Source organism: Marmota flaviventris, chromosome 2 (assembly GCF_047511675.1).
Source record: "Marmota flaviventris isolate mMarFla1 chromosome 2, mMarFla1.hap1, whole genome shotgun sequence".
Classification (NCBI taxonomy): Eukaryota; Metazoa; Chordata; class Mammalia; order Rodentia; family Sciuridae; genus Marmota; species Marmota flaviventris.
The window spans coordinates 188,351,791-188,378,358 of NC_092499.1; the positions used below are offsets into that span (position 1 = coordinate 188,351,791).

The 26,568-nt window shown below is 47.7% G+C and overlaps 1 protein-coding gene across 3 annotated transcripts in view; it reads left to right on the forward strand.

Annotated features, from left to right (window-relative positions):
- Positions 1–26,568, forward strand: part of Tox2 (TOX high mobility group box family member 2) — a 126,073-nt gene that overhangs the window by 59,581 nt on the left and 39,924 nt on the right. For all 3 annotated transcript variants that reach the window (XM_027945338.3, XM_027945337.3, XM_071608947.1), the window contains exon 3: positions 20,441–20,686. In XM_027945338.3, the coding sequence (XP_027801139.2) occupies positions 20,441–20,686 (246 nt within the window). The remainder of the gene's footprint in view (positions 1–20,440; positions 20,687–26,568) is intronic.

Below are 26,568 nucleotides of genomic sequence, written 5' to 3' on the forward strand. Positions count from 1 at the left end.
AAAAATTCAAGCTGTCATGTTTGCACAGATGTCTCCATTTTTAGAGCCAGGCCATGGTGGGGACGGAGAGGAGCCTAGCCAGGTCCCATTTGTGTCTCGTGTTAATCAGATCACTAGGGAAGTGTGTTTTCCCCGGGAGGTGGATGCAGCAGCCTTTTAGGGCTTGAGCTATATTCACTTAACTTCCTGGGAGGGGAAGGACTGTTTTGGCTCCATAATGGGTGGCAGTGGCTTGCACCAGGGGAGCAGGTGCAGGGGCTTCCCCAGGTCTGCTCCACCCTGCAGGCTCCAGCCTTCACTTCCATTCCCCTCGGACAGAGTTTTAGGAATGGTTGGAACATAAGCATCTCCAAGCCCGTGTGTGCATGCGTGCCTGCACATGGGTGTATATGCGTGTGTGTGTTTGTGTGCATGTGCGTGTGGCTTGGGTGCTGCTGTGCTCTGGTGCCAGCAAGTCTTATTAATAGTAAATTTGAAGATGCCTGTGGAAGTTTCTCCTGGCGCACGCACACACACACACACACGCAGATACGTTCTTGCACAGACACAAGCATAAGAGCCCCTTGTGCTCACGGAGACATGCCTAGTGACATGCATCTCTCCACACTTTAAGCATGGCAGTGTGACTCTGGGAAGAAATGGAGATAATAGTCACACCTGGTTCCTGGGCTTTTGTGGCAATACTCACATGTGTGTGCATGCACACGAATGGAATATTTTCTCTGCATTTGCTTAGTGATGTTCGTGGAGTTTTCACAGTTGGTTAGGAAGCCCCTGAGGGTCTCGTGGGAGTGGGGAGCGGGGCACTAAGTGGGGGAGTGAATGGCTCCTACGAACCACAGGCATACAGGCAGACACTGAGACACGGTCACAAACAGGTTTGTACAGGCACTTGTACACGTTTACAGCACATATGCTGTGTGTGGACACATACAGGGATGCACACCCCAGCCCATGCAGACACGGCCAGACTTGGTGCTCAGGAGGGTGGATGTGGCTGCAGTTTGGGGGCTCTGGACTGGAAGTCAGAACACAAGTTCTGTGTGAGGCTCCAGGTAAATCTAACTTATTATGTGACCTTTGGGAAGTCTCCCCTCCTCTCAGGGGTCAAGGACTCCCAGCTGGGATGTGACAGAACTGGGATTTGGACCATGGTCTGTCTGGGTTGAAGTCTGGGCTGTTCATGCCCCAGGCCTTGCTGCCCACAGTGAGGCGTCTCTGTTTCTTCCTCCACTAACTGGGTTTAATAATGCACCTGCATCGTAGGCTGGCACATTCATGCATAAATGTGCATACAGCACGTACACACATGTGGTAAGTGCTACACAGCGTTGCTGCTGTTGTCTTTGGAACAAAGCTGTAGAAAAGCAGGACAGACCTATGTGAGGCTGGGGCTGAACCCTCTTCTCACTGGGAACTTTCCAAATCCTAGCACAAGCCTGGCTGAGGGTGTGTGCCCAATAACCTTGTGGGAGGGGATGAGCTCTGAGTCACAGTCCCCTGGTGGGATGATGTTTGGGTCATATTAGCGGGAGCACCAGGTCCAGGCTGCAGAAGGAGCAGGCCTTGCATGCTGGGCCCAACCCTTGGTGCCACCACCTGGCAAGGCAGGAGTGGATTGTGGAAGTCCTGTTGATATGCAAGTGTCCCTTGGGGGAACAGTGGCCTGAGCAGAGGGGCCAGCACACTCAGGGACAGATGGTGTCTGGGGCTGCTGTGGGCTCCCTGTGGCTGGTATTAGGTGAGGTTGCAGGATCTGGCCCAGGACACCTTGATTTCAGACCAGTGCTGGGACCCTGCTCCAAAAGGAAGAATCTGAGCAGGGCAGTGTCCCCAGAGCATCCCAGACCAAGGGACTTCTCTGCCGAGCTCTTCTCAGGGCCCTCATGAGAGCCACTCTCTGAGAACCTTAGTGCGGCCTCCACAGACGGCTGGCATGGCCCGTTTTTAGGCAGTGTCCCTTCCGTAGATTTCAAAGGTAGAAATGGAAAAGAGAAAAAGCTGTAAATAGACATAATTTTCCCGGAAGCTATTTTAGCACAAAAACCACTGAGAGCCTACTCATCAATTTGGAAATGCTCTTAAAAGCAGCTCCGCCTGGTGTCTGCCGGTGTACCTGCCAACCGGTGGCATGGGCTGGAGTCCAATGTGGGTCTGAAAGTCCATTGGCCCAACTTCCTCTTTCTACAGGTGGTATATAAAGGCCCAGCAAGGGTCAGCGTCTCGGCCAAGGCAGCACAGCCTGTCAGGGGCAGAGCTGGGGCTCAAACCTTCATGGGAAGACAATTTCTAAGATAAGGACAAGGAGCCAGGAAACCTTTCTGGACTGAGCTAGAAGGATGTGCTGAGCAGCAGCTCTCAGGGGAGGCTATTGCTGACTTCCTGGAGCTTGCAGGGAGGGTGGTGCGGAGCTGGGCCCAGCACCTTGGTCAGTGAACTCATCCATACCTGTCTTCATTGGAAAACATATTTACTAAGCACCTACTGTGTGCTGAGCAATGGTGTAGGTGCTGAGATGGAACCGGAAAGAAACCAGTCCTTGTTCAGCCTCGTATTCTTGCGTTCAGCAACTGTTTGTTAAGGGCCTACTACGTGCAAGTCACCGTCAGTGACCAAATGCTGAAACTTAGCTTCTAGCAAAAGTAATAATTTTTTAAAATTTTCATTTAGTTCTTGGTTTGTTTATTTTTGTAGCACTGGGGATTGAACATAGGGACACTACCACTGAGCTGCACTCACAGTCCTCTTTCAACTTCTTAAACTTTTGAGACAGATTCTTGCTAAATTCGAACTTGCAATCCTCCTGCCTCAGCCTCCCCAGTTGCCGGGATTAGAGCATGCACCACCGTGCCCAACTCCAATGATTATTTTCAAAGGGTGAAGTCTCTTACATGTTAGAAAGTAAGAGTTCTGTGGGGAAACCAATAAAGCAGGCTAGAGGGACCAGGTGTGACAGCTTACCTGCAAGGGACAGTTGCAAATACAGTGATGGGAAATCCCTGCTGAGAAGGGAATATGTGAGCAAAGACTTGAAGGGGTGAGGGAGGAAGGTCGGGGGACGACCATTCCCATACAGAACAGCTGGAGCAAGGCCTTGGGGGGCGCTGTGCCTGGCATGTTTGAGGAATGTGGCTAGAATAGGGGGAGGGAGAGATTGTGAGGGGCTGGATGGTCCGGAGCAGCTCCCAGCCACATGGGGAGTGGACAGGGCAGGACAGCCACCTTCCTTCATAAGGTCCCAGCCCTGAGGCATGGGCAGGAAGGGAGCCTCTGGCTGCACATGACCTGACTGTCCTCAGTGACTAAAGGGAAATCCCAGCATCTTAGAGCACGTTAGCCAAAGCAGATCTTATTCCCAAGCTGCCATAGGGAATCACTGTGGTACCAGGATGGCTCACGGCCAGTCCCAAGTTCAAATCCCATATCTGGAAAAGTGATGGCTGAGTATCTTGGTAATACCAGCACGGGGAAGCCATGTTCTCAGCATGATATGACAGCTGGAAATCATGCAACGTTAACACTGAATTTTAACTGAAATGTAAAACCCTTAGAATGACAAAAAACAACAACAACAACAACATAAAATCAAGTAACAAACTGGGGAAACACTTGTAGCACATGCTACGAAAAACAGGCTTTCAAATACATAGAATAAGACAATAGAATAATGGCAAAAGGGATGCCCGCTTCAGAACACAGAATATGCATTGTCCATAAAAACAGGAGCCCGTGTACAGCTTCATTAAAAACTAGAGGGCTGACACTGATGACTCAAGCCAGAGCTGCTTTTCTCAGATGGGCTAAATGTTCAAAACTGGGTAATGTGAGGTTACCTAGCACTTCTGCTCTAGCAATAGACCCTCTGGAGCCCTTGAGCAGTGTGCAAAGATGTAAGAGCGAGGATACTCATTGCAGGGTTTGCAAAGTGAAAAACTGGGCAAGACAAGCAGAACGTCCACCACTGCAGATCAGCTGAATAAATAAGCTAAATAATTAAATTGTAGTAGTGTTACTTGGTTCCTCTCTGTACCCAGCACTAGGCTATGTCCTGGAGATACAAAAATTTTATATTCCTGTCGGGTGGAGAAGGAAAGCATTAAAAATATAATCTTACAGGGTCAGATGTGGTGGTGCATGCCTGTAATCCCAGCTCCCTGGGAGGCTGAGGCAGGAGCATTGCATGTTCAAGGCCAGCCTCGGCAAGTTGGTGAAGCCCTGCCTTGAAATAAAAGAGGCCTGGAGATGTAGCTCAGTGGTGGAGTGCTCCTGAGTCCAATCCCCGAGACCACACACACCCGCATGCAGATTGCATGTGTATACACATCTCACATATATACACCTATTTCACAGATATTTCACCAGCTGTGCTAAGTGCCATGTCTGAGAAGTACCCGACTGGGTAAGCACAACAGTGGGCATGGACCTGCTTCGTTTGGGCGTTCAGGGACAGTCTCAGGCTGAGACTGAAGATGAGAAGTTACCCGGGAAACCAAGCACCCTGGACAGAGGGAACAGCCTCCGCAAAGACCCTGAGTTTGCAATGATGCCCTTGGAGCCTCAGAGGAACTGGGGCCCCAGAGGGACTGGAGTCTGAATAGCATCATGGGGAGTTAAACCAGCAGGAGGACATTGCAGTAGGTGGGGACTGTTGCAATGGGGGAGGGGGCTAACTCAGCTCCTCCAAGGCAGCTGGGGAATTATGGCCAAAGGTCAGGAAAAGGGAGTCAGGGTGGGAAATTGCCTAGAGGTACTTGGTCAGGTATCAGCGAGGGGATGCTGAACTGGGCTTAGCAGGCCAAAGGCGGCACTCTGAGAATGGGTGCAGAGAAGAGGACTCCAGGAGCCTGGCTGAGTATATCAGGGAGGGAGTCCTTGTCACTGGCTCTAGTGGGCCAAGGGGAGCGTGACTGCAGACAATGCCTGCTTATTCACATTACGAATAATTTTTTATTTTCTACCACGCGCTGGGCAGGGCACCTCTCTAGGCCCTGCAGGCTCAGCAAGGAACAATCAAACGATGTCCCAGCCCTCCTGGACCCTTCACTCTGGTCTGGGAGATAGGCATGGATCAGGCAAACCAACCACAGGAGTGAGCAGTGCCACAGGGGGGACAGAGTGGTGTGATGGGAAAAAGGGGTTGTTCCTGTGGTGGGCCAGGAAGCTCCTCCGGGAGTTGACGCTGCAGCTGCCACCTGCAAGATGAGGAAGGGTCAGCCAAGCGGAGTCCTGGGACTTGTGCCTGGTCAGAAGTGGGAAGGTGACAGTCCATGGCAGTGAAGGGGTGTCAGCGAGGCTGGGGGTCGGCAGGGTGCTTCACACAGGGTCTTGAGGGTTGCACGCTGTGTCCTGAGTGCCAGGGGGACGTCCTTGGGGGGAAGTGTCATTTGTGCCTGTGGGCAGGTCACAGTTCGGACATTCGCCAGTTGGCAGGTAGGGCCGGCAGGACTTCGGCTCACTGGGGCTGGAGTTGAGGGCAAGAGCAGAATGAATCTCCTTCTAGGATTCTGCTTGAGCCACCAGGTGGAGGAACAATGGTGGAGAACAGGGTTTGGGACATTTTAACTTTCCTCCTTCAGTTGGGACAAATCAGAAAGTCATGGCCTGGAGGCTAAGTCCGCCTCCCGCCCCACCCCCTTCCTCTCTGACAGATAAAGCTTCATTGCACACAGGTGTGCTCTTGGCTCCAACACCTCATATGGTCACTTTCATGTTTCAGTGGCAAAGTTGAGTTGCTGAGACAGAGCCACAACTGTTTACTGTCTGGGTCTTTGCAGAAAAAAGTTGCTGAGCCCTCGTCTCAGAGGGTTGCCCAAGGGAAAGTGTCCAAGAGGCAGCTGGACATGTGGTTTTCAAAATGTTATTCCACAAACTAATACAGCGACTCCCCCATGAGCTGGGAAAGACACTCCCCCCACGGCAGGATGGGGAGGCCTGGGTCACGCCATCCCGTCACACCCTGATGCCACAGCCCCTGGTCACCTCCAGACTTCTGCTGGGACTGCTCCTTCCTGACGAACAAGGACACCCAAAAGCCCACCCACCAGGCCTTCATCTTTCTAGAACCTTCTCCTCCTCCGAGATGAATGCCCCAGAAAGCTGCCAGAGCCCTGGAGTGAGTCTGGTAATGTCCCGAGCGAGAACACGTGGGGATCACGGTGTTTGTTCCCAGATGTGGTTTTGGTAAACAAAGCTCATATCGAACGTGACTGCTGTCATAGGCTCACTACGAAGCTTCTGTCCTCATAAGGGCCGCCACAGAGCAACCGCAGCTGGCAGCGTGGCCGGCAGACCACCGAGGAGGGCTTCCCTGCTGGCTTGGAGGTTCTGCCTGTAAAGTTAGGGCGTAGAAAGATCACGGCCCCTCCCCCACCTTCTCCAGAACCCAAGTTTGATTTTATCCCATGGCTTTTCCCACTCCTGCTGGGTTTATCCATGGTACGGGCTCTTACTATTTTATTTTATTATTTTTTTAAGAAGCATTTTTAGTCCAGGCAAAGGCCAAGCCAATCAGGAAGTGTCACCGTGCTGATTGTCAGGAGGGTAGCAATCCTCCCGATCCGATGCGCTGCGCGACTCGAATCAGAAAGATTCTATTAAACGTCTCTGGGATGGGTGACACAGGGGTGTTATCCAAGATGATTAATTTGACTTGGTCATTGTGGACACAGACAAGTCGGACAGAATTGCATTTCGTTCCTCGAAGAATTCATAAAACCCCTGCCCACGTGATAAGTTGGGAGCCCTGCTCCAGTTGAGGGGTTTGGGGTTTGGAATAGGATACTGTCGTCCTTGTTTTGAAGACAGACTTGGGAAACACTGAACTGTACCGCTGTCCTTCAATGGAAATGTTCTTAACAGGGCGTGGGTTTTCCTTATTAAAATGGGGGTGTAGCTCGGTGGTCGAGTGCTTGCCTGGCATGTGTGGTGCCCTGGATTCAGTCCCCAGCACTGGAAAAAAAAAAAAAAAAGGTGATAGAGTGAAAGAGAACACTAAATTAGACATTACCCTGGGACAGGAGTGAGGTAGTACCGTCCCGGGCTGACCAGGGTCCACATGTGTGGTCTCTGGATGGACCTGGACATCGTAGGGCAAGGTCTGGTTCAGGCCATCAGTAATGCTCAGTTTGTAAATGTCAACTGTGGGACTTTAAAGTTATTTTGCCCTTTGGAACCTCGGTTTCCCCCTCTGTAAAATGGAAATGCTGCTTTAAACGTGGTCTGCTTCCTTCCTGAGGCCTTTGTGTCTTTCCTTGTCTCCCCTGGGTGTTGGGAGGGTTCACGTGGAGGGTGTTGGGAGGGTTCATGAGGACTTCCATTCACGTGTGCTCATGTTTGTATTTCTGCCTGATTCTCCCAGATGGCAGATGGGGTCTCCCAGGTAAGGAAACTGAGGTGTGGGCCGTGTGGGTTCATGGCTGAAAGTCCTTCAGCAAATCTTACTCTAGCGCCAGGGTCCTTCCTGTACTCGTGCCCAGTGATTATCTACCCCAAGAATCTCCCAGCTGTGTTGGGGGGAGTGAGTGGGAGATTGAGGGCGTTGGGAACCCAGGAGTCCTGGGTGAGCATCAAGTACTATTGCTGTGACTGGGTTCGTTCAGCAGGTGGCCCCACGGGGGGGCAAGGAAACAAGGACTAATCCCCCCACGTCCCATCCTGCAGCTTTTTGAGCATTTTCAGTTACCAGAATCACAACTTCAGTCTCAGGGCCAAGCCCCTACCTTTCCCCGTAGCTCATGGCCCCCGGAACCTACAGTGGGGATGGGGGTGGTCTGGGCCCATTTCCTCTGCGGCTGACTGAGACTCGGATCAGGACAGGGTGAGGTGGAGGTAAAGGACAGCCTGACGGAGCTGGCTGTTCTTCCATCTGGGCCCCTGGCCACACAGCCTTCGTGAGCTGGGAATCACCCTGCAGCTCACCTCTGTGGCCCGCGCTGCAGCTGGTTCACCTGTCGTCATACCACCTGCTGAGGTCTCCTTGTCCTATCAGACCATGGTGAGACCCCTTTGGATGCCTTCGGCCAGCCGCAGTCTTTAGGCTTCTCTCGACCTCCCAGGACCCATAATGCCTTGCCTTGCAGAACCATATAGTGCAGATTGCTCCTCCAGTCCCTCTTTAATCTCTCTCTTGTTCTCTCCCTCCCTCCCTCTCCCTCTCCCTCTGTTTCTCTCCCCCACTCTCTGTCTCTGTTTCCTTTCCCTGCCAGTCCAGGACACTAAGTGTCCTTAGTGTCTTAGTGTCCCTTTCATCTCCCAAAATCTTTCAGTGACAGGCAAATACTAGTAAGTGTCCTTCTAAACTTCTCAACTCTGGGGATACTATGGGGTTTTCTCAGAACTTTCTCATCTCTTCTCCAGGGAGAAGGGTGCTGTGTCCCCCTTCATGCTGGACTCTTGAGTCCCAAAAGCTTTGGAAAATAGTGATATCTCCTTTTGCCCCCTCAGCGAATCTTTGCCTTTCTCTATACCTCGCTGGGGTGGGAGTGGATGGTAGTCAAAACGGAAGCCGGAGACTCTTGAGTAAGCATTAAGTGGGCAAACCTAGGGAACCGTCAGATAATGAAGGGAACGTTTCACCAAGTAGATATGCTCACAGTCAATATGTAAATACCTAACAACATGGCTTTGAAATACCTAAAGCAAAATAGACAGAAATACAAGAAGTTGGTAAATCACAGTGGAAAATTTTAACCCACTTCTCTCAGAAACCAATGGTTAAGCAGAAAAAGAAGAGTAAGAGTTCTTCAGAAGAACTAAACAATAACATTATTAAATTGGAAATTACAAACATTTTCAAAATCAGTCTTATACTGTGTCACAGAAGAATTCTCAATGGCTTTTAAAGAATCAATATATTTGTCATTCCTTTTTGGTATCTTCTTTTTTCTTGTTGGTGGTTAGCTATTTTGCCAGCTTTTTTTTTTTTTAAAAAAAGCTCTACTTTATATTTCTTACCTAAAATGCATTTTCTATTTTATGATTCTTCTACTGACTGTTGGCTTATTTTGTTATTCTGTTTCTACCTTCTTGAGTTGACTCCCAAGTTCATTTATTTTGTCTTTCTTGTCTACTAATAAATTTATTTAGGTAAAAGGTATAAATTTTCCATTGTTCACCTCCCGGGTTTGTCAGCTCTTATTCTCATAAAATTTCAGTTGTGGTTTCCTCATTAAGCCCAGAAGTCACTTAGACGGTGGCTCTTAGTGTCCTGGTGTTTGGAAGGGGCTCCTTGCCGCCCAGCCTTTGCTCTGGTCCATCTTTGTTTCCTTAGTTTGTTTTTGTTAATAACTAGGTCAGTGCCTTTAGATCTTGGCATGTGGTCTGGAACATTTCTACCTTTTGGAAAGCTAGAGATTATCTTTGCAGTTAATGCATGACCATGTTGGTAGTGTTCGTGGATACTTGGGATGGATGTGCATCCTTTAAATATCAGGATGAGTCAAGGTCAATTATTCCATTCAAATCTGCTATTCTTATTTACATCTGATGGACTTGTCGATTTTTGAAGAGACATGTTAACGTGTCTCACTTTGCTTATGATTTTGTACTTCTGATATTTTTTAACATTCTGAATTTCTCTGGTTTAGCAATCTACATAAAAGTTTATTGCCGCAGTCTGGCTGGGCACAAAATAACCGAGCCTCCACACAGCCTTGTAGGTTCAAAACAGGAACTCCTTTATTCTCAGCACTCCCGCGAACGCCACGCACCACACCAACCTGAAATCACCCCTCCAGCAATCCCCCCTCCTGCACTTCCCTAACCAATGGGAACTCCCCGGGAATCCCCAAAAGTAGCAGGCCGAGGCGGACAGCAGGGGTCTAATATAAAAATGACAAAATCATAGAATTTGCAGGGAAATGGATGGTATTAGAGCAGATTATGCTAAGTGAAGCTAGCCAATCCCTAAAAAACAAATGCCAAATGTCTTCTTTGATATAAGGAGAGTAACTAAGAACAGAGTAGGGACGAAGAGCATGAGAAGAAGATTAACATTAAACAGGGATGAGAGGTGGGAGGGAAAGGGAGAGAGAAGGGAAATTGCATGGAAATGAAAGGAGACCCTCAGGGTTATACAAAATTACATACAAGAGGAAGTGAGGGGAAAGGGAAAAATAATACAAGGGGGAGAAATGAATGACAGTAGAGGGGGTAGAGAGAGAAGAGAGGAGGGGAGGGGAGGGGAGGGGGGATAGTAGAGGATAGGAAAGGCAGCAGAATACAACAGACACTAGTACGGCAATATGTAAACCAATGGATGTGTAACTGATGTGATTCTGCAATCTGTATACGGGGTAAAAATGGGAGTTCATAACCTACTTGAATCAAAGTGTGAAATATGATATATCAAGAACTATGTAATGTTTTGAACAACCAACAATAAAAATTAAAAAATAAATAAATAAATAAATGAATACACAGCTTAACATAACCATCATCATCTCAATGGCTTGCTGTCATCACCTCTCAACCACTCCGTTCTGGCAAAAATGCCATGCATCATTCCGACTCGGCTATGGCTCTCAGCAGTTTATGTCTGTCATTTCTTCACAGTGAGTTACATAATTTATCAACTTAAGTATTCCTCCTTGTCTCTTTAGTGCTTTTTCCCCCTAAATTATATTTAATTTGTTATTAATTTTGCTACTCTGGTGTTTATTAACATGTTTATCTTTAACCTCCCATGACATTTTATTCCCAGCATGTCTATTGTAAATGTTATATACTAGATTCTTTTATTTGTTTATTTGTTTATTTATTTATTTTTTGCTACCAGGGATTGAATACAGGGGTACTTAAACACTGAGCCACCCCAAGCCCTTTTTTATATTTTATTTAGAGACAGGGTCTCAATGGGTTGCTTCAGGACCTTGCTAAGTTGCTGAGGCTGCTTTTGTAATCATGATCCTCCTGCCTCAGCCTCCTGAGCCACTGGGATTACATACAGGCATATGCTACTGTGCCCAGCTTGGATTCATTTATTTTAATCAAAATATAAATCTTTATTTTTAATATGCAATTGAAATCATATGTATTGAAACTCCTAATATTTGGTCTTAATACAGCCATGTTTAAGAAGTTCTTTATTAACATGTTTCATAGCTCATTCCTGTTTTTTCAAGTTTTTTGTAAGTCTGATCAAAGTCTTTTTTTCCTTTCATTTTATTTTATCTTTTGTTTCTTTAATGGTTTGTAATTTCTGCATCCCCTTAAAATTATTACAAATGCTTCACAAATGAATTTAGCAACGTTTCAAGGCATAAGATGGACATGGAAAAATCAGTTGTGTTTCTACAAACCAACATTGAACAGTGCCAGAAAGGACACTAAGAAAACGATCCTGTATATAGGAGTACTTAAAAGAAGGAAATGTGAAGGGATAAATTTACCTAAGGAGATAAAACCCTGGAAATTATAAAACATGACTGAAAGAAATAAAGAAGATCTAAGTAGTCGTTGGAAGGCCACCTTGTGCTTGTGGATTGGAAGACTTAATGTTGTTAAGATGGCACTATAGCTGGAGCACAGTCCCTGCCAAATTTCCACTCACCTTTACTGCAGAAACGGAAAACCTGGTCCACAAGTTCATATGGAATTGCAAGAGGCCCTAAATAGGAGCAATAATCTTAAAGAACAAGTCAAAGGACTCACATTTCCCAATTTTTATAAAGCTACGGCACTTAATTACTGCATGTACTGGCATACAGACATATGGACAATTAGAGCTGTGAGTCCAAAAATAAACCCATACATCTAAGGCTGGTTGGCTTTTGACAAAGGTGCCAAGACCAATCGTAGGGAAAGAGGAGTCTCTCCACCGAATGGCACTAAGACAACTGAAGAGCCATGCAAAAAGAAAAGAGAAATTAGACTCTACTTCATGCCATACCCAAGAGTTCACTGAAAATGGACCCACGGTGGATGGTGTTGTGGCTCAGTGGCAGAACGCTTGCCTTGGACATGTGAAGCCCTGGGTTCCCTCCTCAGCACCACATAAAAATAAACAAACAAAATAAAGGTATTGTGTCCTTGTATAAATTAAAAAATATTTAAAAAAAGGACCCACAGCATAAATATGAAGTTCTTCGATGAGGGCTTAGGGGGTAGCTTTTCATTATCCTGGATTTGGCAATAGCTTCTTGGATATGACGTTCGTTAGAAGCATGAGCAACAAAAAGTAGATGAGTTGGACTTCATCAAAATTAAAACGTTTTGCGCATCCAAGGATGTTATCAAGAAAGGGAGAATGGGAGAAGATAATTGCAGAGCATATATCATGAGGGCCTGGTACCTAGAAGACATAAAGAACTGCCACAGTCAGGAACAGAAAGACAACCCCATTGAAAGCATGGACAGAAAACTGGAGGAGACATTTCTTCAAAGAGGATATGCAAATGGCCAGGATCACATGAAAAGATGCGCAGTGTCATTAGTCTTCAGAAAATACAAATGAAAACTACCACACGATACCACTTCACACTAGAATGGGTGTGATTTTTAAAAACTGAAAATAAATGCTGGCCGTGAGGATATGGAGACGTCGGAACCCTCAGACTTTGCCACGGGGACTGTAAAATGGGCAGCACTGTGGAAAGCAGCTTGGCGGGTTCTCAAGAAGTTAACATCGAATTATCATGACAGCAATTCCAGCCACAGGTATATACCCCAAAGAATTGAAAACAGGGACTCAGACAAATACATGGCCACCGATGTTCACAGCAGCCCCATTCACAGGAGCCAAAAGATGGAAACAGCCCTAATGGTCCCCAGAGGATGAATAAACAAATTATGGAATCTCCATACAGGGGACTACTTCGTGACCATAAAAAGGAATGGAGTATTATACACGCTATAAATCTCAGAAATATTATGCCAATTGAACCTTATGTACATTACACTAAGGAGAATGTCAATCAACCTTGAAAATATGCTAAGTGAAAGAAGCCAGATACAAAAAGGCCTGTATTCAATGATTCCGTTTGCCAGGCACAGTGGCACATGCCTATAATCCTAGTGACTCAGGAGGCCGAGACAGGAAGACTACAAGCTGGAGGCCAGCCTCAACAGCTTAGCAAGTTGTTGCTAAGTTGCCCTGGGCAACTTAGGGAGACCCTGTCTCAAAAAAAAAAAAAATTAAAAGAGGCCAGGGATGTCGCTCAATGGTAAAGCAACCCTGGATTCAATCCCCAGTGCTTAAAAAAAAAAAAAAAATCTATTTACATGAAAATATTCAGAATAAATAAATTCATAGGGGCAGTGAAGGCCAGTGGTCACCAGAGGTTGAGGGAACACAGGGGAAACAGCACAGTGGGTATAGGGTCTTCTTTTGGGATAATGAAAATATTTGGAAAGTAGATAGAGGTGTGGTGTTGCACAACAATGAATGTAATAATTGCCACCAAATCGTTCTCTTTAAAATGGTCAATGTTATGTGAAAACCTCAATGTATCATTTTAAAATATTATAGCAAATATAAATATTAAATATTTTTATTATATTGTAGCAAATATGCTTATATTCTCCTTCTAAGTAAATAATGAAGCTGTATCTTCTCCGCTCAGGAGGACACATTTTCTAGCTGAAACTCTGCTGTTGTTAGTTTGGGGTCAGTGTGAACATGACAGCCCGGTACCTCTTCTCTTTTAGGAATCCTTGCTCTGCAGTTACTTCATGTGTGAGCATTTTGGAGTCATAAACCACCAAGGTTTTGCACCTTGCTGCTCTTTCTAGAATCCCTCTCTCAGATTCACTATTCATTCTCTAGGTTCTAGCTATGAGTATTTTCCTAGTAAGGATTATTTAAAGGAATGTTTTTGTTTTTACTTTTTGTGATTGGATTCTTCACTAATCTGTCATTTTACATTCCCGTGGTAAGGGATGAGTTCATGCTGGTTGTTTGCTAGAACGTGAGCCCCTGGCTCTGCTAGTTGCTGACCCACTGGACCTTCTCCAGCCCCCCTCCTCCTGAGGGGGGGTTCGCCCTCAAGCCCAGAGGCCTTGCCTCTGCACCTTTGCTCTGCTGCCTTGAAAAGTTACTGCCTTCAGTGCTTTCTGTGGCCTCCTCCCAGGAGTTCCAGGAGAGGGGCTTGGCCCTGCTCTGACCCAAGAGCAGTCCCTCAGCATTCTTCCCTTCCTGGAACTGCTGTGTGAAAAACACGACAGATGCTCCGTCCTTGTGGACACACCAGAGCTCTGGCAGCTGGACAACTCAGCATCCTTCTGTAGAGCAAATGAGGCACCGTTGAGTGGCCAAGCTCTTAAAATAGGAATCCTGGAGATGACTGGGAAGATGCTGGATTCTGAGTCACAAGTCCTGGGTCTCGAGTCTCACTAGCTATGTGACACCTCCTCTCTCTGAGCTCCATCTTCCGTGTCTGCAATACAGAGATGATTGGCGCTTATTTGTAGAACTCATAATAAAATGGGAAGAGCATGCAAGTGCTGGATGCAGTGGCTGGCACACAGTAGGTACTCAGTGTGAGTCAGTAGCAGGACAGGTTGGTGGGTGTTCAGAGGCTTAGGATTTGATTGCACTTGGAGGAGGCATGTGTGTGTTTGCATGCTTATTTTTAAGTGTGCTAATTGCCTCTTTAAATGAATTGTCATAATTGTGTTATTTCAATATTTTGATACAACATATGCTTATTTTTTCAAAAAGCTTCTGGTTGCTTGGGCCAGTTCCAGTGGATGGAGGTTTCAGATTTTGACTGAAAAGAATGGACTTGGGCAGTCACTTGGCATTCCTTGGGCACCTGCCACATGCCAGCACCTGTTCTGGATGCTGAGGGACAGGGAGGGAGGTGGCAGTCAACAGATATGAACAGATTGTAAGTCCCTCTGCTACCCATTGTTCAGATCTGCTGACTGTCACTCACCCAGCCCGGGCTGTTCCATCTCACTTACTGCATGTGACTGAGCACTTGCCAGGTGCCAAGCACTGTGCTAGGCATTGGTGACGGGGCAGACCGTTCCCCACCCTCACAAAACCTGGGATCTAGGGGGAGGGAGGCAGTAAAACATCAAGGAGTCAAAGCTACTTGGGAGTGGAGGGGAAGTCGCGGGAGGGGAGTCACTTAGCATAGGCAGGGGACTTGGGAAGGCTTCCAGGAGGAGGTGACTCTAGACAGGAAGGCTGGCAGGGAGACTCTGCTTTATGGGGCAACATGACACCACAGCTGATTCTCACCTGCAGCCAGTTGCTGAAGATAGACATCAACCCTTGGTGCACAGACCCGGGGTACCCGCTCAGGGATATTCACAGAGGGTGCTGAGCCAGTGAGCTGCTCTTTACTCCCTGTGTACCTGGGATAGCCACTTGACATCTCCTGAACTCCAGGCAAGGACATCAGGACAGTGGCAATAACTAACACGAGATGGCTCACTGAGGGGAGGCCCCGTCCTGCACATTTACATGTGTTCGTTTGTTTACTCTTTGCAACAACCCTGTAGGTACTACTGTTGATACCCTCTTTTTCACAGATGAGGAAACCCAGGCAAAGTGAGGGTGAGTTATGTGCCCCGGATCACACAGGTAGTAAGTGGCAGAGCAGGGATTCAGACCCGAGCCGTCTGGCTCTAACCACCACCCAGCCCTGCCTCCTGTGTAATAAAGACCGCAGTCCCCCTGCCCTGGGTAGTGCTGAAGGTCTCGAGGTGCGTGTTTATGATGTCAGCCCTTGGCCTTGCCTTCTCATCAATGAATTGCTTTTGAGCTCATTTTGGTGCCAGACTTTACGCCGGGTTCTGGCCTAAGCATGGGGTACAGCAAGCAGAAGTCACATTTCATGACAAACAGGTTCATCAGAAGTCAGTGAACTACAAGTTTGACGAGCACTTCCAGGGAGAAATCCTGGGAAATCTTGGGGTGCTGTATAGGGTCTGACCTACTGTAGAGTACCAGGGAAGACACTTCAACCAACCTCTTTTATTTTTTTAATTTTGTTTTTACTTTCGATTGTTTTAATTGGTGCGTTATGGCTGGTGGGATTTGTGATGGCACATTCGTACATGCACACAATACGACTCGCCCAATATTCCCCTTGGCACTTTGCCCTCCTTCCCCTCCTCCCACCCGCTGGTCCCTTTTCTGTATGCTACTGATCTCCCTTTGCTTTTTATGCAATAACCGCCCACCTTCCTTTTCCTTTTTCCTCTCTAGTTTCCACATATGAGAGGAAATATATGACCCTTGACCTTCTGAGTTTGGCTTATTTTGCTTAACATAATGGTCTCAAGTCCCATCCATGTTCCAGCAAATGACATAATTTCAATTTTTTTTGTGGCTGAATAAAACTCCATTGTGTATATAGACCACATTTTCTTTATCCATTCATCTATCGGTGGATACCTAGCCTGGTTCCATAGTTCGGCTGTTGTGAATTGTGCTGCTATAAACATGGGTATTCGCATATTGCTATAGCATGCTGATTTTAATTCTTTAGTGTAATATTGAGGAGCAGAATAGCTGGGTCGTATGGTGGTTCCATGCCTAGTGTTCTGAGGAGCTTCCATACTGATTTCCATGGTGGTTATACCAACAGACAATCCTACCAACAGTGTAAAAGTGATCCTTTCTCCACATCCTCTCCAGCATTTATTATTATTTGTATTGTTGATGACTGCCATTCTGGCTGGTATGAGATGAGATTTCAGTGTAGTTTTGATTTGCATTTCCCTAATTGCTAATGATATTGAACATTTTTTCATATATTTGTTGACCATTTGTGTGTCTTCTTTGGAGAAGTATCTGTTTAATTCATTAGCCCATTTTTTTAGGCTGGGTTATTTCGTTATTTGGTGTTGGTTTTTGAGTTCTTTATATATTCTTGATATTACACCTCTGTCAGAAGAGTAGCTAGCAAAGATTTTTCTCCCACTCTAAAGGTTCTCTCATCACACTCCTACTTGTTTCCTTTGCCATACAGAACCTTTTCAATCTGACGCCATCCATTTTTTAACTCTTGGCATTATTTCCTGAGCTTCGGAGGCCCTACTGAGAAAGTTGATGCCAGTGCCTATATGCTGGAGTGTTGACCACCCTATGTTTTCTTCTAGGAGTTGTATAGTTTCTGGCCTAATTCCAAGGTTTTTGATCCATTTTGAGTTGATTTGCATGCAAGGCTTAAGATAGGGATCCAGTTTCATTCTTGAACATATGGATAAACAGTTTTCCCAGTACCATTTGTTAAAGAGGCTGCTTTTTCTCCAGTGTATGTAGATGTGTGGGTTTGTCTCTGTCCTCTATTCTGTACCATTGGTCTGTGTGTCTGTTTTTATGCCCTTACCATGCACTTTTTATTGCTGTAGCTCACTAGTAATAATTTGAAGTCATAGTGTGATGCCTCCAGCATTGTTTCTTTGGCTTAGAATTGCTTTGGCTATTCTGGGTCTTTTATCCTTCCAAATGAATTTTAGGACTGTTTTTCCTAGTTTTGTGAAGAATGTCGTAGGTGTTTTGATGGGGACTGCATTGAATCTGTATGTGGCTTTGGATAATATGGCCATTTTAACAATACTAATTCTGCCTATCCATGAACATGGGAGGTCTTTCCATCTTCTTGTATCTTCAATTTTTTTTCTTTAATTTTCTGTGATTTTCATTGTAGAAGTCTTTCATCTCTTTGATTAGATTTATGACTAGTTTTTTTTTTTTTTTTTTGAGGCTATTATAAATGGGGTTGCTTTCCTGATTTCTTTCTTACATTGAAACCAACCTCTTGGTGAGGGATGAGCAGCAATGAGTCAGATGAAGGGAGAGTGTGGGGCAGGCAGAGAGCCATATTGCAGAGGGGACACATATGTAAGGGCCTGGAGCCAGGAATGGTCTCTGTGATTATAGAGATAATGGGTCAGCCATGGAGGACATACAGAGTTATATTTGGAGCTAGAAACTTGATCCTGAATGCAGGGAGAGCCATCAGCATTTCAAGAATGGGAGTAACATTGTGAGATGTTCATCTTTTTAAAGACCACTCTGACTACAGGAAGGGAATAGAGGGACAAGAGAGAGCCACAGGAGACCAGTAAGAGAGGCCCTTGTCATTGTCAAGGTAGAAGATGGCAGGACAGGAGTGTGCATGTGGCTGGGATGAGATAGTCACAGTGGAGATGGAGGAAAACAGGCAGATTTTAAAGACATTTTGGAGGAGTTGCGCTGGATTTGAGAGGTAACAGTGTGAGTCCCAGGTTTGTGGTTTTATTAACAGATGGAGGAGAGTGTCATTTTGGGGGACAGAAGGACACAGGTTCAGGTAGGAGAAGGGGCACCCTGGCCATCAGAGGGAATGTGGAGTGGTGTTGAGATGCCCACCTGTGGAGCTCCAATGAGTGACCGAGGCTGGAGGTGTACACATGGCTGCTGAATGGGACTTGGAGCTGAGACCCGTTGAGGTCCACCTGGGGAGAGAGTGTAGGGCAGGAAGAGAGGAGAGCTCAGGCCTGAGCCCATAAAATGCCAACAGGGGAACCTAGAAGAAGGTGGTGAAGCAAGAAGGCAGGCAGGTGGCCTCTTGCCCCTGCACAGTCTGCCCAGCCGTGAGATAATCCCACGATAGCCCTGCAGAGGGGGCCAGTGAGCAAGAGCCTGGTGGGTTCTGGGTCCCGGGGTGGGTACCAGTGTGGCAAGGGCCTTGCCCTCTCGGAGCTGGTTCCTGTGGCTCTGAAGGGCAGTCTAGGGCTCTTCCCCATGGGGTTGTGAGGGTTCCCGAGGAGAAAGCCCTGGACACTGACTGATCAGGCGTGTTGGCGTCCTGTGCTCTCTGCTCCTCGCTTGGCTCTGCCCAAACCCACCGGTCCCCGCTCATGATGTCATCAATAATGACGTCACCACGCATGACATCATCCAGGAAACAGTGGGGACTCACCTACCGCGAACCAGGCATGGCGTCCGACTCCAGTAACCTCACCAGGGGAGCACACATACTTGATGCATCTAACCACACAAGACGTTAGAAATGTTATTTCTTACATGCGGTTGCAGCTTTTCCTTCTCTGAATATATAGGTTCACCCTCACCTTCACCAGTACCTTTGGTGTCCTTCATTGGTTCCAGAATATTCTCATGCCTCTTCATCTATTCCTCTGGGTCATTCTCTCATTCTCTTCCCTCCATAATGTCAGTTGAACGGATGACCATACCCACCTGTCATGTCTGCATGTGATCTCTGTAACATGCGTGTCTTCTTGGTCCCTCCATGCTGAATTCTGGACAGTTCCGGGATCAGTCTTCCAACTCAGACATCCCTTTTCTGCTAGGTCTAAGCATAGAAAAATATATTTTTTTAAAAAAATGGAAAAGGGAAAATAAATCCCCAGACCAACTAGGACACCCAAACTCACCAAGGGCATCATAAGACAGGACAATGGAGGCCAATTTTACTTGTGAACCAGATGCAACAGTCCTAAACAAATTGTCAGCCAACAAAATCTAAAATGCATAGAAAGAATAGTGCTTCCTGACCTAAGAAGAATAAAGGCAAAAAAGTCATTTAAATTAACTGAATTTAAAAATGAGGATCACTTGAGCCTTTCAGTAGAGGCAGAGGGAAAGAATTTGATAAAATTAAAAATGCACAATAAAAAAAAAAAAAAAAACTCAGCTAGACTGGGCACGGTGGCACATGTCCATGATCCCAGTGACCCAGGAGGCTGAGGCAAGAGGATGGCAAGTCAGAGGCCAGCCTGGGCAACTTAGCAAGACCTCGTCTCAAAGTTAAAAAACAGAAGTGGGGGCTCATCGTACTTTTCAGTAAAATATTGAGACCATAACAATAAGGGGGAAGCAAGCATGTCCACGCTCAGCCTTTCTGTTCACCACTGTCCTGGGGGTCCCTGGTCAGCTCAGTAAGGCCAGAAAAATACACAAATAAGGACTGGAAAGAAGGTGGCCAGCATTGCCCCTAGCCTCCACCTTTGTTCTTCTGAGGAACATTTGTCCCATTTGCCAAGACAGGGACACGTGAGAGAGGCCTGGGTTGGGCTGGCTGTTGGGGACATGTAAGAGAAAAGCATCCAGCTGCCTGGAAAGCCCACCGGGCAGGGCTTGGGCGCTTCAGCTCCATTCCCAGCTCTTCTGCTGACTTGGATGGTCCATTTTCCTTCTTAGCCTGGGGTCCCAGTCTGTAAAATGGGTGACTGTGGAAAGGTGGATCTTGGGTGGGCTGTGGTGGCTGGTTCTGAGGGGCAAACAGAGGGAAGCAGGTGACAGGAGCCAGTCTTGTTCTCCAGGAGAGCAGGCTTTTGTGTGTGGAGCCTCTGGTGGGAGGGAGCATCTGCTTGGGAGTGGAGCAGGAGTCTTTCCAAGTCAGGGGGCCACCTAGACCCTCTGCCTTGCAGAGGAGTCATCCCTTCTCTTTGCCAAAGGGTTGTTATTATGGTGGTGTTGAGTGTGTTCTGCAGTTTTAAGACACTGACCCCCCACCAACGTGCCCTTTTGATGTTTTAGACCTATAACAGCCAGAGTGAGAGCAACGAAGACTATGAGATCCCTCCGATAACACCTCCCAACCTCCCTGAGCCATCTCTCCTGCACCTGGGGGACCACGAAGCCAGCTACCACTCGCTGTGCCACGGGCTTACACCCAACGGTCTTCTCCCTGCCTACTCCTACCAGGCCATGGACCTCCCGGCTATCATGGTGTCCAACATGCTGGCCCAGGACGGCCATCTGCTCTCAGGCCAGCTGCCCACGGTGAGTCCTACCTCCTGCCGTGCTTCCTTCACTCATGGCAGGGACGCCGGTCGAGAGAAGCAGAATATCCAGCTGTGATGAGAGTCCTGCTCCCTGCCAGGGTATGGGTGCAGTTGGTCGTCTATGGGAGTCTGCAGAAGCCGGGCGGCACCGAGGGAAACTTACCCATCACTCGGCTCATTTCTGGGCTCTATTTATAACACCTTGGGATTTGTTTTATTATTCGTTAATAGTATAATCTCATTTAAAAATTTTTTAACAGCCTTTATTGAAGTACAATTCACATACCATATCATCTACCCATTTAAAGTGTACAAGTCAGTAGCTCTTCCTGTGTATATGGTCATAGAACTATCTAGACAATCAATCTTAGGACAGTTTCATCACCCTCCAAAAGAAAGCTGTACCTTTAGACAACCCCCAGTCCTTGAGAACCACTGATTACTTTCTATTTCAATAGGTTTGCCCAGTTTGGACATTTTATATAAGTGGAATCAGGTTTTGGTGTTTTTTTTTTTTTTAATTGTATCTTGCTTTAAGCAGCCAGGAAAGAGGGTGATTACCAAAGTAAAGTTCATATTCGCAAAGTCTTAGCAGGAAGGGGTCTTCTAGGCTGGAGGAATAGCACGCACCAAAGAAGATGACTAGGTGCGTGTGCTGTGCTGGAGCAGCCTGTGGCTCCTTCTCTTCATCAGGGTGGAGAGCAAGGCCTGAAGTCGAGGAGGGAAAGAGGAGGGGAAGGGCTGAGCAGAGCCTGGGTCTCCATGGCCCTGGATTCTGAGCTAAGGAGGATGTGCTTTCCTGGCATGAATGCTGACTTCACCCATCAAGGTGGATAGAATATCACTAGATCTTTTTTTTTTTTTTTGGTCCAATAGAAAAGTCTCCATAAGGGAATTCTAGGACTTTTCCTGAACAACTTATTTGAGTCTGTTTTTGCTTTTCCCCCCATTTCACAGCTAACAGTATTTTTTTTTTAATCAGAACTCTTGTATATTCATTTTTAAGCACCAGGAACCAAATTCATACTAACTGAAGCAAAAAAAAAAAAAAAGCCTGAAATACCCAAGGGTGGACAAAGGGTTTCAGGCATGGCTCAATCCAGGAACTCCAGCTGTGTCCTTAGGGCCCCGTCACATGCCTACGTCCACACAGCAGGACTGATGGCTTCCAGCACACTCCTCATGTCTCGGGAAGGCCCCTGTCTCCCAGGGACCGCCATGACTGAGCGACACTGACCTGCCACTGTGTCCTAGGAGGCTTTTTTCAGCTTGGGTCACGCACACCCCAGTGGCAGGAGGAGGGGCTGCTTGCTTGACTTTCCCATCAGAGCCCCGCGGTGTCGGGTGGGATGGGTTCATCTCTGTAGTGGCTGCCCAGAAGCCACAGCCCAGTTTGTGGCTCAGTGGGGCAGACACCTAGGACCTCTAGACACCGCTCGTTCGCTGACCATCTGAACCCTCTTTCATTTCTTAATTGTTGACTCTTTTATTGCCAACAAATTCCTCTGCTTGAAAACCCCGGTGGGGACTCTGTGTTTAAGCCACTCACGGTTTGGTTTGGTTTTGTTCGTGACGCCAGGTGAGAAATAAAAGGAGGAGGGGGGAGCCCCCTCAAGACCCCTAAAGAGCTCAGTGAAAACTGATGCTCTGCTTCTCAGGGGACACTTTCCTTTGGGGGCTTCCAATAATGCAGGTCCTCGGCTGCTGCTTCTAAGAGACCTACCCATTCTGATGGCTTCCATGGTCCACGACCTTAATTCCACCTCAGCCGCAGGTGGACACCTCAGCTGCTGTCCAGCTGACTTACCCACAAGACCCTCACTCCTCCAGGATTTATGGTCACACAAACAAGGACAGGACCAGGTGGACACCTTTGTCATGAGAGCTGCAGTGCGGGGGTGGGGACGGCTGCAGTCCTGGGCCACAGGTTGCCGGCTCACGTGCTGGTGGCTCAGGGAGACGGCGTGGGGTGTGGTTAGTGCGTGGACAGAAGATCAATCCTGGCTGCACCTCTGGGCCTCCGTTCCCTTGTCTTGGAATGATCACAGCCCTGCCCCCAGGTCCTACTGAAGCCCATCTGAGATAATGTACGCAAAGTCTTAGTAATATGTCTGGCGGAGAGTGAATAATCAGGGAGCATTTGCTATTGTTATTATTAGTAATAAAAACAAGCTCCTGCTGTAGTGGAATGGCCCCAGCCCTCTTTAATCTCCTTTACCCAAAGGAACAGGTTGCAGAAACTCCCAGGTGCACTTGTAGGACCCCAGGTAATAGAAGCTCAGATAATTACAAAGCATGTCATCTATTTATCAAAGATAACCCCTCGTGGCTGGCTCCTTCGAGAAATGCTTGTGTTGGGCTCCATCCAAACAGGCACTTTGTAGTCATTTCCAGATTTCTCTATAACGAGTTCATGTTTCGGATGCTTCTTCCATTCAGATGGCCTTAATTCTTCCATTAGCCTGACTTTGCAAGGGTTCGCTGGATTTTATATTCGCTCCTTATGTAATGAAAGATAAGCCGACCCTATTACCGGGAGAGGCCTGCACCAACTGGGAAGCCAGATAAGAACATGGGTCTGAACGCTGGGTCTGTCTGGCCAAGAGGCGAGAGGCCCCTAATGACAGACTGTTAAACTCGTGGGAACTGCAGGGTGAAGGGGAAGTCCCTGGGTGTCACGCATGCTGCCCGGGTGATGTGGGATTTGTGTTAGCACCTGCTGGGTGTCAAGAGCCAGTGGAGGCCTGCTCCACTGAGAGGGGGGAGCCGGGAGGGCTCAGCCCAGGGGACGGAGGCTCTGAGGAAGCAGGGGAGTGTGTTTTCTGCAGCTGCTCAAATGACTGCAAATCCACAGGCTCCCAAATCAGGACCCTGGGCTGCAATTAAGTACCAGGAGGGCCACACTTCCTCCAGAGGCTCTGGGGAGAATCTGTCCTCGCCTCTTGTAACTCCTGGCTTGCAGCCAGGTCTCTCCGGTCCCAGCCTCCACCCGACACTGCCTTCTTTTCTGTCAGTGGATGCCCTTCTGCCCCTCTTCTAAGAACACTTGTGATGACATTTAGGGCTAGGCCAAGATCATCTTTCCATCTCAAGATCCTTGACTTAGTCACCTTTGCGAAGACCCTTTTTTTTCCAATACAGTGACATTTATGGATTCCCAGGATTAGGGCCTGATATCTTGGTGTAAGTGGAACTTTTTTTAACCTAATACAGGCTCCTTTATTGAGCGCCTACTAGGTTGGTACCAGCCATTGCTCCATATTGAGCACCTACAAGGTATTAGCCAGTGCTCTGGGCTCAGGAGCTATTATAAGACGTCAGAGGAACTCTGTGTAGATGGAGCGAAGGCCACCCTATGGTTTGAGTATGGATGGTGGCCCCAGGCAGTATCCAGCTTGGTCCCCAAGATGGCATATTAGGAGGTGCTATGGGCTTTTAAGAGAAGGGACCTAGTGGGAGTCCTTACATTCTTGGGGGTGTGCCCTCCAAAGGGATTGTGGGTCCCTGGTCTCTTCCTCTCTTTCTCTGTTTCCTGGCTCAAGATGTAACCACTGCTCTTGTGCCCCCTCCCGCTGCGAGAGGCTGCCCTTGCCAGAGGCCTAAACCGATGTGGCCCCTCCATCTTGGATTTGAGCCTCCAGAACTGTGAACTAAAATAAATCTCTCTTTTCTTCGTAAGTCACCTGTGTCTGGTATTTTGTTATAGTGATGCAAAGCTGACTAATACACCCTGTTTCTAAAAAATGAAGCAATGTTGTACTAGGGTCAGGGTACGGTGCTCCGGGTGCCGACTCAGATGTGGGGTTATCGCTTCCTAACTGGAGGCTCTGCCTTTTGCAGGGAGGAAACATGATCAAAGGAGTACAAGTATTCTAATGAGTTCAAGGATACAAAGTCTAATCCTTGTCTCTAATGCCTCATCTGTACAATGGGAACACTCAGTACCATGAGTACTAGTAGGCCCTGGGAGTGCTTAGCATAGTCAAGGGTCAGCAGGTACCCCTTAGAAACTGTCATTATCACTCCATACAGGAGGTGATGCCTGACACAGAATGGGTTCTGTAAGTACTTTATGAGTGATTTAATGCCATCGGGTTCTTAAACAGCAAAACCTGAATTCCAGACCAGCTGGGTCCCCTCCTGGCCACCTTCCAATTTCACCAGGTGTCCGAGGGATGGTACAATCCTGCTGCAGGTGGCTCAGAGGACACCCTGATGCTAAGGTGTGCCAGGTGTTATGACACAGGGTGCCATGTGCCAGAGATGTTGTCCCTGCAGAGAGGGACAAGGCCAGTCATCTCATAAATGCCAGGAACCCCTTGGCTCAGACCCCAGAGGCCACCCCTTCCTTCCGGTCCCCTGCCCGGCTGGCTCGGCCCCACTGGCCCATGTGACGTCGGCCACATGGGCCGACTTTAAAGGTCTGGCTGCCAGCAGGAATCACGGGCAGTATTGGAATCGGGTCCCTCTACAGAATTAAATATGCTCAAGGCTTCTCCCTCGACTTCGGCGTCTTAACTGATTAAACATTCATTTCCAAGACAAAAAGAGTCAATTTAGTATGAAAGATATATTTTGCCGGTTTAATTTAAAGCGCGGCACCTCCATCTGACCCCTATTTTCATAACTCAATAATTTTATCCTGTGTTGATTGTCTCATTTTGAGAGAGATATTGTATGTATAAATCAGTTTCTAAAATACCCAAAGAAACTCGAAGAGTGGAATTTATTAAGCGGCTTCTGTTAAGTCTGAAATCATTTATTTGGGAGTCGCCCTTGGGAAACGTCAGCGCTGACGGGCCTGGTTTCCCCGGGGAGGGTTATCCTGGGAAGGGATGGAGTCTGATGCTCTCAGACGAGTTCCCCTGGAGCTTGGACCTTCCCTGAAGCCAGAGAAGCTCCTGGAAGGGGCTGGGGCGCGGAGAGGCCGGAGCCAAGGGGCAATGGGTTCCTGAAAAGCTCAGGTCCCACTTGCCGTGGATCCTGCTGGCCCAGGATTCTGGGTTTCCCAGGCTGACCTCTCTGGGTCACTGGGGTTTTATGGTCCAGTCGCAGGCCCCAGGGAACACAGAGGTGGAAACAGGGGTCATTCAAACATTCTGCCCCCAGCTTTCTCGGGGAACTTAGACGATGGCTTCTCTCTCAACCTCAGTTTTTCCATCTGTGAAATGGAGATGGGGACCCCAGCTCCAGGGAAATCACCAGCAGGAAAATGGGCACATCACCTTGTCAGCTGAGCCACACTGGACAAGCATATGGGTTTGAGGTTCAGTAGACTTCCCCACCGCCGTTGCCACCCAGGCCACTGACCAGAGGCTCACATCCTGTGAACTTGGATCAAAGTCCCTTGTGCTGAGTTTTAGATCTTTGTGCTGAATTCAGATCCCTGTCTCAAAGCATCCTTCCAGAACGCGTCCTTCTCCCAGCACACCCAGGGCTGGGGCCAGGCCCAGGGACTCCCACCCTAAGTCCTGGGCCAGTGTTCTGGGGTGGGCTGTTGGGGGACAGTACCTTAGTGACCACTTGCAGCTGGCTGGAGAGATGGTTTCCATGAGCTAGCCCACAGCTCAGGGGCAGGGCCTGTGTATTGACTCTGGGGGGTCCTTCAGAGACCTCCTGACCCCTCCCGCCTGCTCTTCCTGCAGGGAGCTCTTCCCCTCCAATCTCCCTTCCTGCCAACCCTGCCCTGCTTGTTTCTTCCTCCCCCAAGGAGGCTTGATCTGTCCCTGTTGGATTCACGTGAATTGAAACACAGGGACCAAAGGCCCCCCAACCTTTATTCCTCTGGACTTCAAAGCCACAGGGGAGCAGTAGAGATCACTTAGTCCAATGGATTCTTTTTATAATTCTCAATGCATAAGTGTCTTTGTTTTATGATTG